Genomic DNA, 12871 nt, shown 5'->3' with positions numbered 1-12871 from the left:
GGAGATGAGGGAAAATTTAATCTTTTGAGCATTTTCTACTCTCTCATTTTGCCCACCTAGACTTCCCAAACAAAGCCTTCAACATGCCTGGATACTGCTATTGCTTTTGTTCGTTAGCCTCATCCTGTGAAAGTATCCTGAAGATATTAAACGTTATGACCCATGATGTGACTAAGGCTGAATCATAAGTGCGTATAAGCTCATTTTCGCTTTGGTTTGTAATTCAGCAATTATGACTGAAAATATAGTCATCCTCACCGACAAATATGAGCTCATTTTCACTTTGAGCCGTTTGAGGGGCACCGGCAGATATACCATCTTCTCAGATTTTGGCGATGTGTAATCCGGAAAATGAAACGACAGAGCAAACTTTGCAACTAATACCATCGCGGAAACGTCCTTCTCTAATCGAGAGATTTCGAAGAAAAGTTAAGGCTGCACTGTAACTGATGAGAAACTAAAAATTAGAGGTGGGAACCCAAAAATTTGAGGGAAAAAGCAGAGACGGATTCGCACCGTGCGCTTCATTCCAACGCAAAGGGGCAAAGCCCACGACGCCTTGCGCGATACGGGGAATGGTGAAGTCAAGTCGTCGTCCCCTCGCAAACGGCTTGTACGGGGAATGGTGAAGTCAAGTTGTTGTCCCCTCGCAAACTGCTTTACAAGTCAATCCTCAAAAATATCTAAAGACCATGAACCGAGTCAAGAGCATCCAAAGACGAACAAGGCACCGCCCTCCTATGTTCCCTCTTCAGTTCTTACTCGTCTTCCTCAGCACCATCTTCCAAAGAATCAAGATCTTCGTTTTTTCTCTCATCATGTCGGAAAACCTCAAGAACCACGACGAACAAGAAGAGCCACTGTCCACTGCGCAGGACCCTGATCCGTTCAACCCGGTCTCGCCATCGACCCCCATATCCTACCCGATGAAGACCCTTGAAGAGCTCGAATCTCGCTCCTACTTCGAATCTTTTCACTACCCTTTTAACTGCGCCTCTGTTTCTCTCCAGACAAGGCATGGTGATTTGCCCGACAGGCCGAGGATCCTGGTTTGCCATGATATGGAAGGTGGGTATGTGGATGATAAGTGGGTACAAGGTGGGGACAACCCAGACGCTTATGCAATATGGCATTGGTACCTCATGGATGTCTTCGTCTACTTCTCTCATAATCTTGTCACTCTGCCTCCTCCTTGTTGGACTAATGCTGCTCACAGACATGGCGTTCGGGTAATCATACTTCGTTCATTTGCTGATGTTGAGAACATGGTTTGGATTTTCTTTTTTGATGGATTAAACTTTCTTTCTGGTGGGGTTCCCAAAAAGTTTATTCTTTGCGTTGCTTTTAGGGGATGGGATTGTGATGAGGTTGAAAAGAGCTGCCTGTTTCAGTGTCAATAGTAAGTTTGGGTAAATGAATGATTGCGATTTGCAAAGAGTTGGACCAATTTGTGCTTCTAGGTGCTCTGCTGTATGAGGCCCATAAGGGGAAAAGTTTTAAGATATTTCCACAAAGCTTCGCAGGAGTACATGAGTGAATATCCAATCTAGCTAACTTCTACTGTTCAGATTTTCATTTTGTGTCTAGTGAGAATAGGAAGACTCTGCCCCTCCTTAGTCTTCTGCTTTTATATCTAGGCTCTTCCATTGATGAATTCCATGGCACTTGGTTTTCCTTTTTCATGAGGAGGCTTTGGCAAATGATGATTGTGCTATCTTAGCTATCGCCACACTTACAAAAATCAATTGAAAACTTATACTTGTGTTGATGTAGATTTTCCTTTTTTTGCCTTGACATTAACTGGTTGGGGGTAAAGAAGTAGGTAAGTGGGAGTGTATATACTTTCTTACAGTCTATGTGTTGAGTAAGGTGATGGTAATTTCACTTTTACTTTACAAATTCTGTCAATGGCATTAGGTATTGGGAACATTCATTGCAGAATGGGAAGAGGGACGACTTACTTGCAACAAGCTGCTTTCAACAAAGGATTCTGCTCGGATGTATGCTGAGCGCTTGGCAGAACTTGCGGTTGCATTGGGCTTTGATGGATGGCTGGTATGTTGCCCATAGAATAAATATGTCTCGGACCAAATACATCTTTCTTTGCCAGTTTTTTTTGGTCATGAAAGTTTATGTACTTTTAGTCTCATATAGGGAAGGTTGGATGATAGTGCCATAGCATTCAGCAAATCTATACGGTTTATGCATGTGATTTTGATAGAATCATGAAATCTCACTTTGAGAGCACAAAATCTTGGCTTTAATCTGCACTGAGAGTGTTTTCTTGTGTGTGTGTGTGTGTGTGTGGAGTTTCAGCTTTGAGGAGATCGGAGCAGAATAACTGACATTAGGATGATAAATCACCACTTTCTCCTAAATATTCTGCCAGGGAATATGCTATGCAGACGGAACTTGTCTGTAGATTTTTTTAGGGAACTATGCCTTTTAAGAGATATCATATCATGTCAACAAGAAAGCGAGGAATAATTGAGTGTCATTGTACCTTCTTACTTATGGTAGAGAGCCAAGAATGGCCTTTCCTTTACAAAGCTGACTGAGTAATCCTTTGTTTACAGATCAACATGGAGGTCGACTTAAAATTAGAGCAAATCCCCAATATGCTAGAATTTGTTGGCCATTTGACCCAGACAATGCACTCCGCAGTGCCTGGATCTTTAGTTATTTGGTCGGTTTTGGAAATCCCTTTTTGGCTTACCTTATACTCCTTTTTTATATCTGTAAAAACGAATAGTTATATTTATTGTTTTTATGCAGGTATGACAGCATAACCATCAATGGCAATCTTAGCTGGCAAAATCAACTGAACAACTACAATAAACCTTTCTTTGATCTTTGCGATGGCATTTTTGTAAATTACTCATGGCAGGTACACCTCATTCCTTTCTTTTGACTATGAACTATTTTTTGTTTTCGTCTTGACTTTAGTTGTATGGAAATTCTCATATGCATTATGCAGGAAAACTATCCGAGGCTTTCAGCTGCTGCTGCAGGTGATAGGAAGTATGATGTTTACATGGGCATTGATGTATTTGGAAGGAGCACTTACGGTGGGGGACAATGGCAGGTGTGTAATATTTTAGTCTCTCCACACACATTGTTTTTTCCTCCTCGTGCCATAACTTTTTGGATGCTTACTGTTTTCTAGTTTATAAGGCAGAAGATAGTCAGATAAAGTTGCAACCTTTGCATATGCTCGTTAGTCAGATAAAGTTGCAACCTTTGCATCTGCTCTATACTTTTACGGTTTTAAGCTTTATATATGTAGTTGATCTTCTCTGAAAATTATAAGTTTCCCTTTAATCGGATTCTTTTATCTGATCATGGAGAAGGAACTAGTCTGTGTAGAAGAAACAAGCTGTAAAATTTTAAGGCCTCTTGGCCACATGATTTCTAAAAGGATGAATGAACAGATCAAGCAGTTCAAAAGGACCAAAGGAGATCGAGTAATGTAATAAGAGAAACTCTGAACTGTATCAAGTAGGTAATCTTTGAACAGCAGACAACGGTGAGCATTGTCATGGTATTTAAATGGAATACATGATGCTAACGAAGCCCCCACTTCCTTTTGTGAGATTTCGTGGGACTACCGCCAATTGTTCTAAAAACTTAAGCTGTTAGAGGAAGGTGTGGTTTAAATTATAATTATTCTAACACTCCCCCTCACGCGTAGGTTGGACTTTTGCCTGAGCCTAAAGCATGAAAATATGTAATTGGAGAGGCAAATAGGGACCCGATAAGATTTGAACTCGGGACTTCCTGCTCTGATACTAAGTGAGATTTCGTGGAACCACTGCCAACTATTCTAAGAGTTTAAGTTATTAGAGGAAGGTGTGGTTTAATATTTAATTATTCTAACACCTTTTTAGACCCCTACCACATTGTCACTGCTAACTCATGAGTATGGCAAATTAAAAATGTTTATGACGTTCAGCTTAGAAGACTTGAACTTATAGTTTTGGAATGTCAGGGACCTTTAGTCTTGTTGAAACCGTTTTGGTTCTTCCAGTCCTTGATTCTTGAGTTATCTCATGGGCATTTTCTTGTTTTTTATGAGCTTGACCTCTAAATCCTTCAAAATACCAGATGCATTCTAAATAGTGTAGCAACGGTATTAGCTTGTCATTCAAAAAAGGTTAGATCATATTCTTTTTTACACAGTATAATATGAGGTATTAAATTTAAATTTTCTGGATATGATCTCTTTGCAAGTCTTGTAACCATTGGCTGTGGAAGCATTCTACTACATAGGATTCCTTTGCTCATACAGGCAAATGTTGCACTAGATGTGCTGAAGAAGGACAAGGTTTCAGCAGCTATATTTGCTCCAGGATGGGTCTATGAGACTAAGCAGCCCCCTAATTTTGAGACTGCTCAAAATCAGTATGCTTTCTACTTCATAATTTCCTTCTAAGCCCTTATAAACTTGCATCAAGCTCAAAGTGCATCAGTTTGTCAATTACAGCTTTAGATGCTAAGTTCTCTCCCAGTTCATATGTGTAAATGTTGCTACATCATAGATTGGAAGCTTCTAATCATAGGTTGAACTTTTCATTATACGACAAGTTTCATCATCTTTTCTTTCCTTTTCTTTGTCATACCTTGCAATTGGCAGTTGGTGGAGTCTTGTTGAAAACTCATGGGGAGTACTGCAAAGATATCCAAAATCACTACCATTTCACTCCAATTTTGATCAGGTTCTGACTACATTTGACTCATGTCTAGTCGATACATTTGCTTGTTGCTCCTATGCAAATCTCGTTCTGCAATGACAACTAGAACTCTGGCTGGAATCTAGTAATAGTTTTCCAAGGTTAATAATTGATTTGTACAAAAGTTACTTTTTTTTCTGCTCTTTCTTCAACTTCGGATCATGATAAGTCATTTGATTATAATGGGTTCTAGAAAGATGCTGTCATGAGATTGCACTTTCCTTCTAGTATAATCAAAGTTGAGGCATACTCAATGATTCAACATACCAACATGCAGCAGGAGCCTGGGTTTTATAACTGATTTATTTTTCTGAAAAAGTTTTCTTCTCTTCTTTTAAATGATGCAGGGTCGTGGCTATCATTATTCTGTTGATGGGAGTCAGATATCTGAGGCATCTTGGTGTAACATTTCTTGCCAAAGTTTTCAGGTACCTATGATTTCAGGAAAAGTTTAAAATTATATGAATCTTCTTTCATGTGTAACTAAAATTAACTTCGTTCTTATCTCATGAAGAACAACAAGATCTTGCCTTAATTTGTATGCTAATCAGCTATTAATTGGTGTTACAAGTGATGTCTAGATTGGATTAAGGCAGAAATAAGCGAGACTATTGAGACTGTAATGTCACAAGGATGATATATATTCAAAAAGCTGAAATATCTGGATCCTGAAATTCTTTCTGAATTCTATGACCCTTGTTCATCATAGTACTATGTTTAAAAGACGGTCGAAGTTCAATTGTCCTTTTTATGGCATAGTGGAATCAGTATAACATGGTGTTGTGGCCACTAGGCTAAAATGCCTAAACCAGTTACATCACATGAAAAGCAGCAAGAAAAGCTCCATTACACAGTTGCGTTAGAGGTCCACAGAAGTTTGGTCGAAACTTGATGGCCTGATGAAAATTTTACGTCATGGGTATCACCACCGATGTCTCAGTCTCACCTGCGTTCTTCTGGCTGAAAAAGTGCAAGTTCTAATTAACTCCTTTGGAATTGAAATGTCCACCAGTTTGCTGAACATGCTTAATACAAGCTCTCAGCGTTGGCTCTTGCATCTGTCTTAATGACTTGACTAATGCACGCCAGAGCAATCTCATATTATTGTCTTGTAGTCAGGAGATGAATTAGAAAATAGCTATGAAGTTGTTTAATTCAACTTGTGAGATATGATGTTTCTACACATCAACGTAAGCTCAACCCGAAGAACTCGGTGACAACCAGAAAATTTGGAATTCGTCTATTGCTAATGATCTGAGTCTGAACTTGACATTGATTCTACTCTTTCCACTGTAGGCTTTGTAGAAATATGCTTATTTGAGTTGAGTCCTTAGGCCACGGTATATACTGAATTAAACTCGTGCTTTCTTTCTTCTCATGTTCATTTATGTGATTGATATTTGGCAGCCTTTTCTTGAATTCCATGGAGATGGTACCGTCAATCCCATTGACGTCAGTGTGAAGTAAGTTCTAATGGTCTTAACAAAAATTTGCCAATAATTTCTGCACGGTTAATCGCTTCGAATGCAAGGGTAGGGCAAATGACAAATATGCACTTACTGTTAGGGGGTTGTTAAGTTTGCGAGTCGCTCTTTGTATAGGAAATCACTAGTTTACCTACGCAGTTAAGGCTTCATTTATTGATCAAAATAGGTGTATATCAGGCAAAAGAGGTTCTGGGTATTGAATTGTTATGATGTCCGGGCTGAAATCGAGGATGAGATCTGGATATGTGAAAATAACTCGAAAATCCGCATGTATGCAAGCTTTGGACATTCCATGTATCTTTCTTCTTTCTCATTATTTTCCTTTTTTATAGATCTTTTTAGTCACATCTGTTTCCCACATTAGTTATTACTTTGTCATCCTAAAGCATTATATTGCAGAAAGCCGACATCCAGTAGAATAATATAAGAGGATCATGACCTTGAAAGAAGTGATTGGATGAATACAAAGAGAGCTGATCTCAAAAAGAATAATCAAAGATCTTTCTTCTGTTTCCCTTTCTTGCTATCTATTGATGTCAGTTCTGCGGTCTTATTATAGCTAGATTTTCAGTATATATGTATTAAGAGGGACCTCTAATCGAACAAATTGTGCAAATGTTAAGTCTTAAGGAAGCATCCTTCAGCGGAGGAGGGAATATCACGTTTAAAGGAACTCTCGAAGGCAATGCTTATTTCACGACGAGGCTTTTTGAGGCAGACCTTCCTTTAGGAAATTTACCGATCTACTTCGCTTATTCGGTAAGCCATCCCTCTCGTTGAAATTCTAGTGCTCGAAGAAGTTTGCAGCTTTCATCCTCAAAAGGAGGTCCATATATCATTGTGATAGTGATTGCCAACCGAAATGCAAAAACCACTCGGATCTTTTAGTGTCTGAAGCAGCTAAAATTATGAGCAAGGTTCTCTTCATGTTACAATCGTTTCTGCTTTTGCAGGTAAAATCGGAGGGCAGTTCCCTGGTGGGCCTTTCCCTGGAATTTTCCTCGGAAAAGAATGAGAAGAACACTGTACTTCTCGCATCCCATGGAGATGCTTTAGATACGATGACTCAGTTCGTCAGTAGATTCAATGAAGTGATCATGCCACATCGGGTTATGAAGCTAGAGAGCTCCCCGGGATGGGTCATACTAGAGAGTAGCATATTGATGGACGGATACACCTTGACAGGAATCCGCGCTTTATGCTACAGGCCATTGAGTATGACATCTGGATCAGATGACCGATCAGCGGAGTTTTATGCAGTTCTCGGTCACATTACTATCAAGACTGAGGAGCACAAGTCGTTCCTTCCGCCCTCTAGCTCGTGGCTAGTCGAGGGTCAAGATATCAAGTGGTCCTCTAGTTCTCAGGGTTCGAAGATAGTCAGTCTCAAGATTACATGGAAATGGAGAGACGGTGATTCTCCATATTTCAGTTATAATGTGTACGTAGAGGAAATAACCAAAGTGAAAGGTACAGGCCCGAACAGAGTCATGTCAGAGGGTGCACCGAAATACCTCGGAGCAGCACAAGTTAGGTCCTTCTATGTGTCCGATCATGTTGTGCCGCCAAGCGTCGCAAGTCTCAAATTCATCATCCAAGTATGCGGTGTCGATGGGGCTTGTCAGAAGCTGGACGAGTCTCCATCTTTTGCTCTCGAGTGTTGAGGCTCTTTCCGCTTCTATCAGACAGCATATTCATTCTCGATCTCCTCTTTGTTGCGGGAAGGACGATTTACTTCGTTCCCGTCGATTTCAGCCGCCCGATGACTACAAATCGACTGTCTGCGATGACTAAGTAATATACGAATTCTACGTCCATGTCGGACGCGCTTTCAAGTGTCATAATGACTCGTTAGCAATGCGTTGTATCAAATTGTATGTTCATTATTAACGAGAACAATATAATAAGGATGATACGCCTAGCTCTTAAAGTATGGATCGATTCCGGTAATGTGAACAATCATGTCATAGGAGAGAATGGAAGTGCAATTTCGACTGTTTTCTGACTTTAATTGATCGGGCTGACACAAAACATATTGCATACCATATTTATAAGGGAAAATGACATAAACAATCCCTGAACTTCGGCTCAATAAGAAATGTGATTTTTGAATTTTTAATTTGTTCAAAGTGATCCTTAAACTTTAACCTAATGTGCAATGTGATCCTTGAACTTTTAATTTGTTCAATGTAGTTCTGAACTTTTGGTATATGTTCAATTTAGTGTATGAACTATATGAAAATATTCAATGTAATCCTTTCATTAATTCAAGTTTACTGATTACATCGAACATTTTTATATGGTTAAAGGACCACATTGAACATTAAGCTAAAGTTCAAGGACTACATTAAACAAATTAAAAATTTAGGGATCACGTTACACATCGAGCCAAAGTTCAGGGACTGCTTGCGTAATTATCCTTATTTATAATGCTGATGGTACTTAGATTGTAGTGATTCAAGAAAAGTAGTTATTCTAATTATACCAAGAAAGGTTGACATTATGCAACAGATTCAGCCCAAGAGTTGGACAAACGAGAAGACTTCGTGGTCCATAGACATTGAATCGTCTCAATTGCTTTCTGTTTTTAGTCTTTTGATCTGACGCATAATTTGACTGTTGCCTCTTAGCTTTTTGTTTTAGGGTTCATACCGTGTTCATTATTTTCAGCTCGCAAGAAAGGAATTTTGATATCGCAAATCAAATTAGAGGCGCCGGAAGGAGGAGAAGAATTTAAAGCGGGGTGGGGTCCAACGGGACAAAGATATATGGTTAATCTAGGTGCTAAAAACCAATAGCTGCCGCAGTCATGTACAATTTTGGCATGTCCTTGTGGACTTTGAACTAAGGAGTCTGCTTGTCGGGGGCTCCCATTTGACCCTGTTGTGGCCACTTGGTGAAGATTCAAAGTAGGGTTGTTGCCAATGATCAAAGGGAAGGTGGACTTGCCATCATCCAACTCGAATGAATGATTTGGGGTTTCTTTTTACAGTCGTTTGTCCCGGTTGCTTTGAAACTTGATTTTACGATTATCGCGTTATGATACAATTGAAATCCTCTCATTAGGACGTCACGGTATATGTCGGCGCATGCTTGAAACCTGGTCGACGTGCAAGTTCACTCACGGTGTTGATATTGTATAGCTGCGACAACATCGATGAGCAAGTATCGACGGTAGGAAAAGGAGCGATTAAGAGAAATCAACAATCGGAGGGGAAATTGTCCAAATAGTCCTAAAGCTATTGTACGGAGACCAATTTAATCTTAAACCTTTTAATCGTGCCAATTTAGTCCTAAACCTTTCAATTGTGTCAATTTAGCCATAAACATTTTTTATTGATTTCCCAATGTAATCTTTCTAGCCAAATATCCAAATAATAGGTTTAGGACTAAATGAGCAAATCTTCAAAGGTTTAGGACTAAATTGACACAAAAAAAAGTTTATGACTAAATTGGCAAATCGTCAAAAGGTCTGAGACTATAAATTGGTTGCCGTACAATAGGTTCAGGACTTTTCAAACAATTATCCCAACGATCGAAATTCTGAAATTTTGTCGTTACATTAGGCAATCATTTTTCCAAACGTTAAGCAGGTAGCAATAATAATCGAATCACTCGGTACGATTCAAAAGTTGTATACATTTAAATGAAGTTAAGCAAGATCACGGGCTTCATTTAAATAAGTATATGAACACTATGCTAGGGCAACAAAAGTGAGTGTGGACATTAAGATTCATTTTAAAATGACTCGAGAAAGAAGGAAAAAGGAAGAACGACAAGAAAGGGGAACAAAGTAAACAAAGTGAAGTGGACTAAATAATATATAATCAAAAGAAACCAAGATTTGCTTTGGAAGTATATTACATTCGACCTCGAGCACTCAAGAGCTAGAGAAATAATAAAGAAAAAACAAAGACATATCCCCCATGTCAATAAAGAAGCAACCTCGAGGTTGATTGCTGAAAAAAGGAGGATGCATGCCTTTGTCTTCTTATGCTGACTTTCCATATGATTTCGCCTCTCCTTTTGTCACCTATTTTCAACTTTGTTTGACACTTGCTTAACCTCTCCAATCAACTTACCTGATATTTCCATGTCCAAGAGATGCAATTGGGCATGTCAAGATGAGCACGTGAACTTGAAAGACAAAGCTACCTGAGATCATCTTTGGCATGTCACCATACAAACCCTAGCTAACCCCAATACGGAAGACGAAGACTTGAGATTATTAAAGATGGTCGTTCTACCATTGACGATGATATTAGTCTAAGCCAATGACCGGACGAATGATTTGGGTTGATCGTTTACCTAGGGTTCTCCAACCCGATAATAGACAATCAGGGTTTTAGAATAGGAGTAAGGATTGCTTTCAGAGGGTTTATATGGGCGATGCAATCAAGCACTAATCACAGCTCGCACTTTCGAGTTGCAACATTGGTCGAACATCTTTTACTGTCGCCATGCAATACTTTTTCCGTTTTCTAAACCATAGTTACATGTCACATCGATCGAATGTTCTACTTTCAATACTTTTTCCATGTACAAATGATTTGAGACGGTACGATGTACTGTTGATCATTTACCTAAGGTTCTCTGACTCAATAATAAGCAACCGGGGTTTAGGATAGGAGTAAGGATCGCTTTTAGAGGATTCTATGGGCGATGAAATCAGGCACTGATCACAGGTCGCACTTTCGAGTTGCGACACTGTCCAAGCACCTTTTGCTGTCCCCGCGCAATTCTTTTTTCCGTTTTATAAACCATAGTTGCACATCACGTCGACCGAATGTTCTACTTTCTATTTCTCCACTCCGACTTTCTCTAACATGTTGATATTATAAAAGTAGAATTATTATCGCGGTATTAATTTCTTTGACGTGTTGATATTTTAACCATAGCTTCACCTCAACCGCATCTAATCAAGATGGATAGTGGATGCTGCACTTTGTCTCGATTCAAGCCAATTATTTCGTTGCTCATCAACTGTGCTCTTGTCGTCAAATCACTCAGACGCCACCATCTCCTCTTTTGAAACGTCGCATGATCTCATTATCTGTGTTTTTCCTGTGCTTTGGAAGACTAACAACAATGTTTTGCATTGAAATCCCAGGTTGCTTCGACTGCTCTCTGAACCTCTCGCCATTGTTCTCAGCTTGCAGCATATAATAATGCAACTCCATTGTCCTGACTCACCCAGACGTTTGGGTCAAAATTCAAAAAGCTTACGCACAAAATACTGATGGATACGTCCATGATAAGAACCTGACAGTTTCCAATGAAGGTAGACCGAAAGCTGCTCTGCGCATAGTCATGCACAATAAATTTCACCGATCCAGCAGGAGGATTCTACTGTTCCTGTTCCTAAAACAGCAGATTTTTTTTTTATACATGGTGGTAAATTTCTAAAAGAGTTTACCAGTATTAGGAACGGTTGCTAAAACAAAAAGTTAGTAGTCATCTGATTTTTTATTGATAGCTTATCAATACTTTTGTAAAAATTATCAACTTTTCTTATATCTTTTACTAACTTTTTTTTAATCTTCTTACCGACACATTAATTTTATTAACTACTATATGAATTTACCAATCTTTGTTTAGGTGATCTACAGATTTATTTTTATTAAGTTGTCAACTAATTTTGAGTGAGTAACTCTTGTTTGAGTTACTTACCAATGTTTATTTGGTTTTTTTATAATTTACCAATTTTTGTTATCGTTTATCATCTTATATTTGTCTCTTTCACAAATGCCTTAAATCTATCTACCTTATATAAATTTCACAAACTTTATTTATGAGATTTACCATTTTCTTCCTGTTAGGTTACCAACTAGTTTTGCCTTACCAAGTCTCATTTTAGTTCCTTAAGAATCTGTTGTATATATGGTTTTTGTTTAAAATTTACCAACTTTTCAGACCAATTTTAATTTGTCTTGATTACGGATCTTTTAAATTTATTAGCTCTTTTTAAAAGTTGCCGACCTTAATTAGAGTGTTACCAACTTTCATCATATTAAGTCAACAAGTAGTTTTGCGTCACCAATTCTTATTGAAATTAGTTACCATTATTAATTTCCAACTTCTCTGATCCTTAACAAAATAAAAATTCTCTAATTTTTACAACTTTATTTACCTTACTTACCAAAGCCTATCATTTACATGAAATTGCCCAACTTTATTTGAGTGACTTATTCATTTTCTCTGATTAAGTTGATAATTAATTTTGAGTTACCAAATTTCATTTGAAATATTGCCCTGCGTTATCAAGAACATCTCTCAAAACATGTATATGTGAAATTGCTTATTAATAATTTCTTTTCGTATTATATCCAATTTGCCAACTTTTTTACTTTAGTTACCAATTTTTTTTATTCTCATTTGCCAACATTTAAAATTTACCAACTCTTTTTAGAAATTATTGATCTCCAAGTTAAAATGATTACAACTTTTCTCAATTAATTTATCATTAATTTGCGGTTTATCAACTCTTATTTAAGTTAGTTACCAAGGTTTATTTGATTATTTAAAATGCAAGTCTCTCTTTTCTTTGACCAAACAAGGCTTCTCTTATCATTATTAATTAGCTTTTATTTACATTTCTGACCCACGAATTAAATGTTCTAACTATTATGTGAAATTATCAAACTTCATTTGCGC

General features: G+C 38.1%; 1 protein-coding gene across 2 annotated transcripts; it reads left to right on the top strand.

The window, feature by feature from the left end:
• Nucleotides 1–323: 323 nt before the first annotated feature.
• Nucleotides 324–8228, top strand: LOC115662235 (cytosolic endo-beta-N-acetylglucosaminidase 1). 2 transcript variants are annotated; one of them, XM_030584434.2, is made up of 12 exons: nucleotides 324–635; nucleotides 690–1229; nucleotides 1918–2055; nucleotides 2577–2686; nucleotides 2776–2887; nucleotides 2978–3085; nucleotides 4289–4401; nucleotides 4634–4715; nucleotides 5078–5158; nucleotides 6138–6193; nucleotides 6841–6976; nucleotides 7171–8228. In XM_030584434.2, exons 2-12 carry the CDS (start codon nucleotides 693–695, stop codon nucleotides 7879–7881), a joined length of 2184 nt encoding a protein of 727 aa, XP_030440294.1. In that variant the 5' UTR covers nucleotides 324–635; nucleotides 690–692; the 3' UTR covers nucleotides 7882–8228. The 2 variants fall into 2 exon arrangements, with proteins under 2 accessions (XP_030440294.1, XP_056169067.1); XM_056313092.1 differs by having other exon boundaries at nucleotides 572–588.
• The last annotated feature ends 4643 nt before the right edge of the window (nucleotides 8229–12871 follow it).

This window comes from Syzygium oleosum, unplaced genomic scaffold (genome assembly GCF_021117445.2).
Source record: "Syzygium oleosum isolate NSW1041296 unplaced genomic scaffold, Sole_v2.1 Sole_v2.07, whole genome shotgun sequence".
Taxonomy (NCBI): Eukaryota; Viridiplantae; Streptophyta; class Magnoliopsida; order Myrtales; family Myrtaceae; genus Syzygium; species Syzygium oleosum.
Note: the sequence above shows the minus strand (reverse complement) of the source record. Positions and strands in the feature narration are given on the sequence as shown.

What these genes read in the sequence shown, in the direction of transcription:
- LOC115662235 (XM_030584434.2), top strand. Translation starts at nt 693, where the DNA reads ATGAACCGAGTCAAGAGCATCCAAAGACGAACAAGGCACCGCCCTCCT. An exon ending in CCTGGATCTTTAGTTATTTG is followed by an intron (nt 2,687 to 2,775) that starts GTCGGTTTTGGA and finishes GTTTTTATGCAG; the next exon opens with GTATGACAGCATAACCATCA. An exon ending in CCCATTGACGTCAGTGTGAA is followed by an intron (nt 6,194 to 6,840) that starts GTAAGTTCTAAT and finishes GCAAATGTTAAG; the next exon opens with TCTTAAGGAAGCATCCTTCA.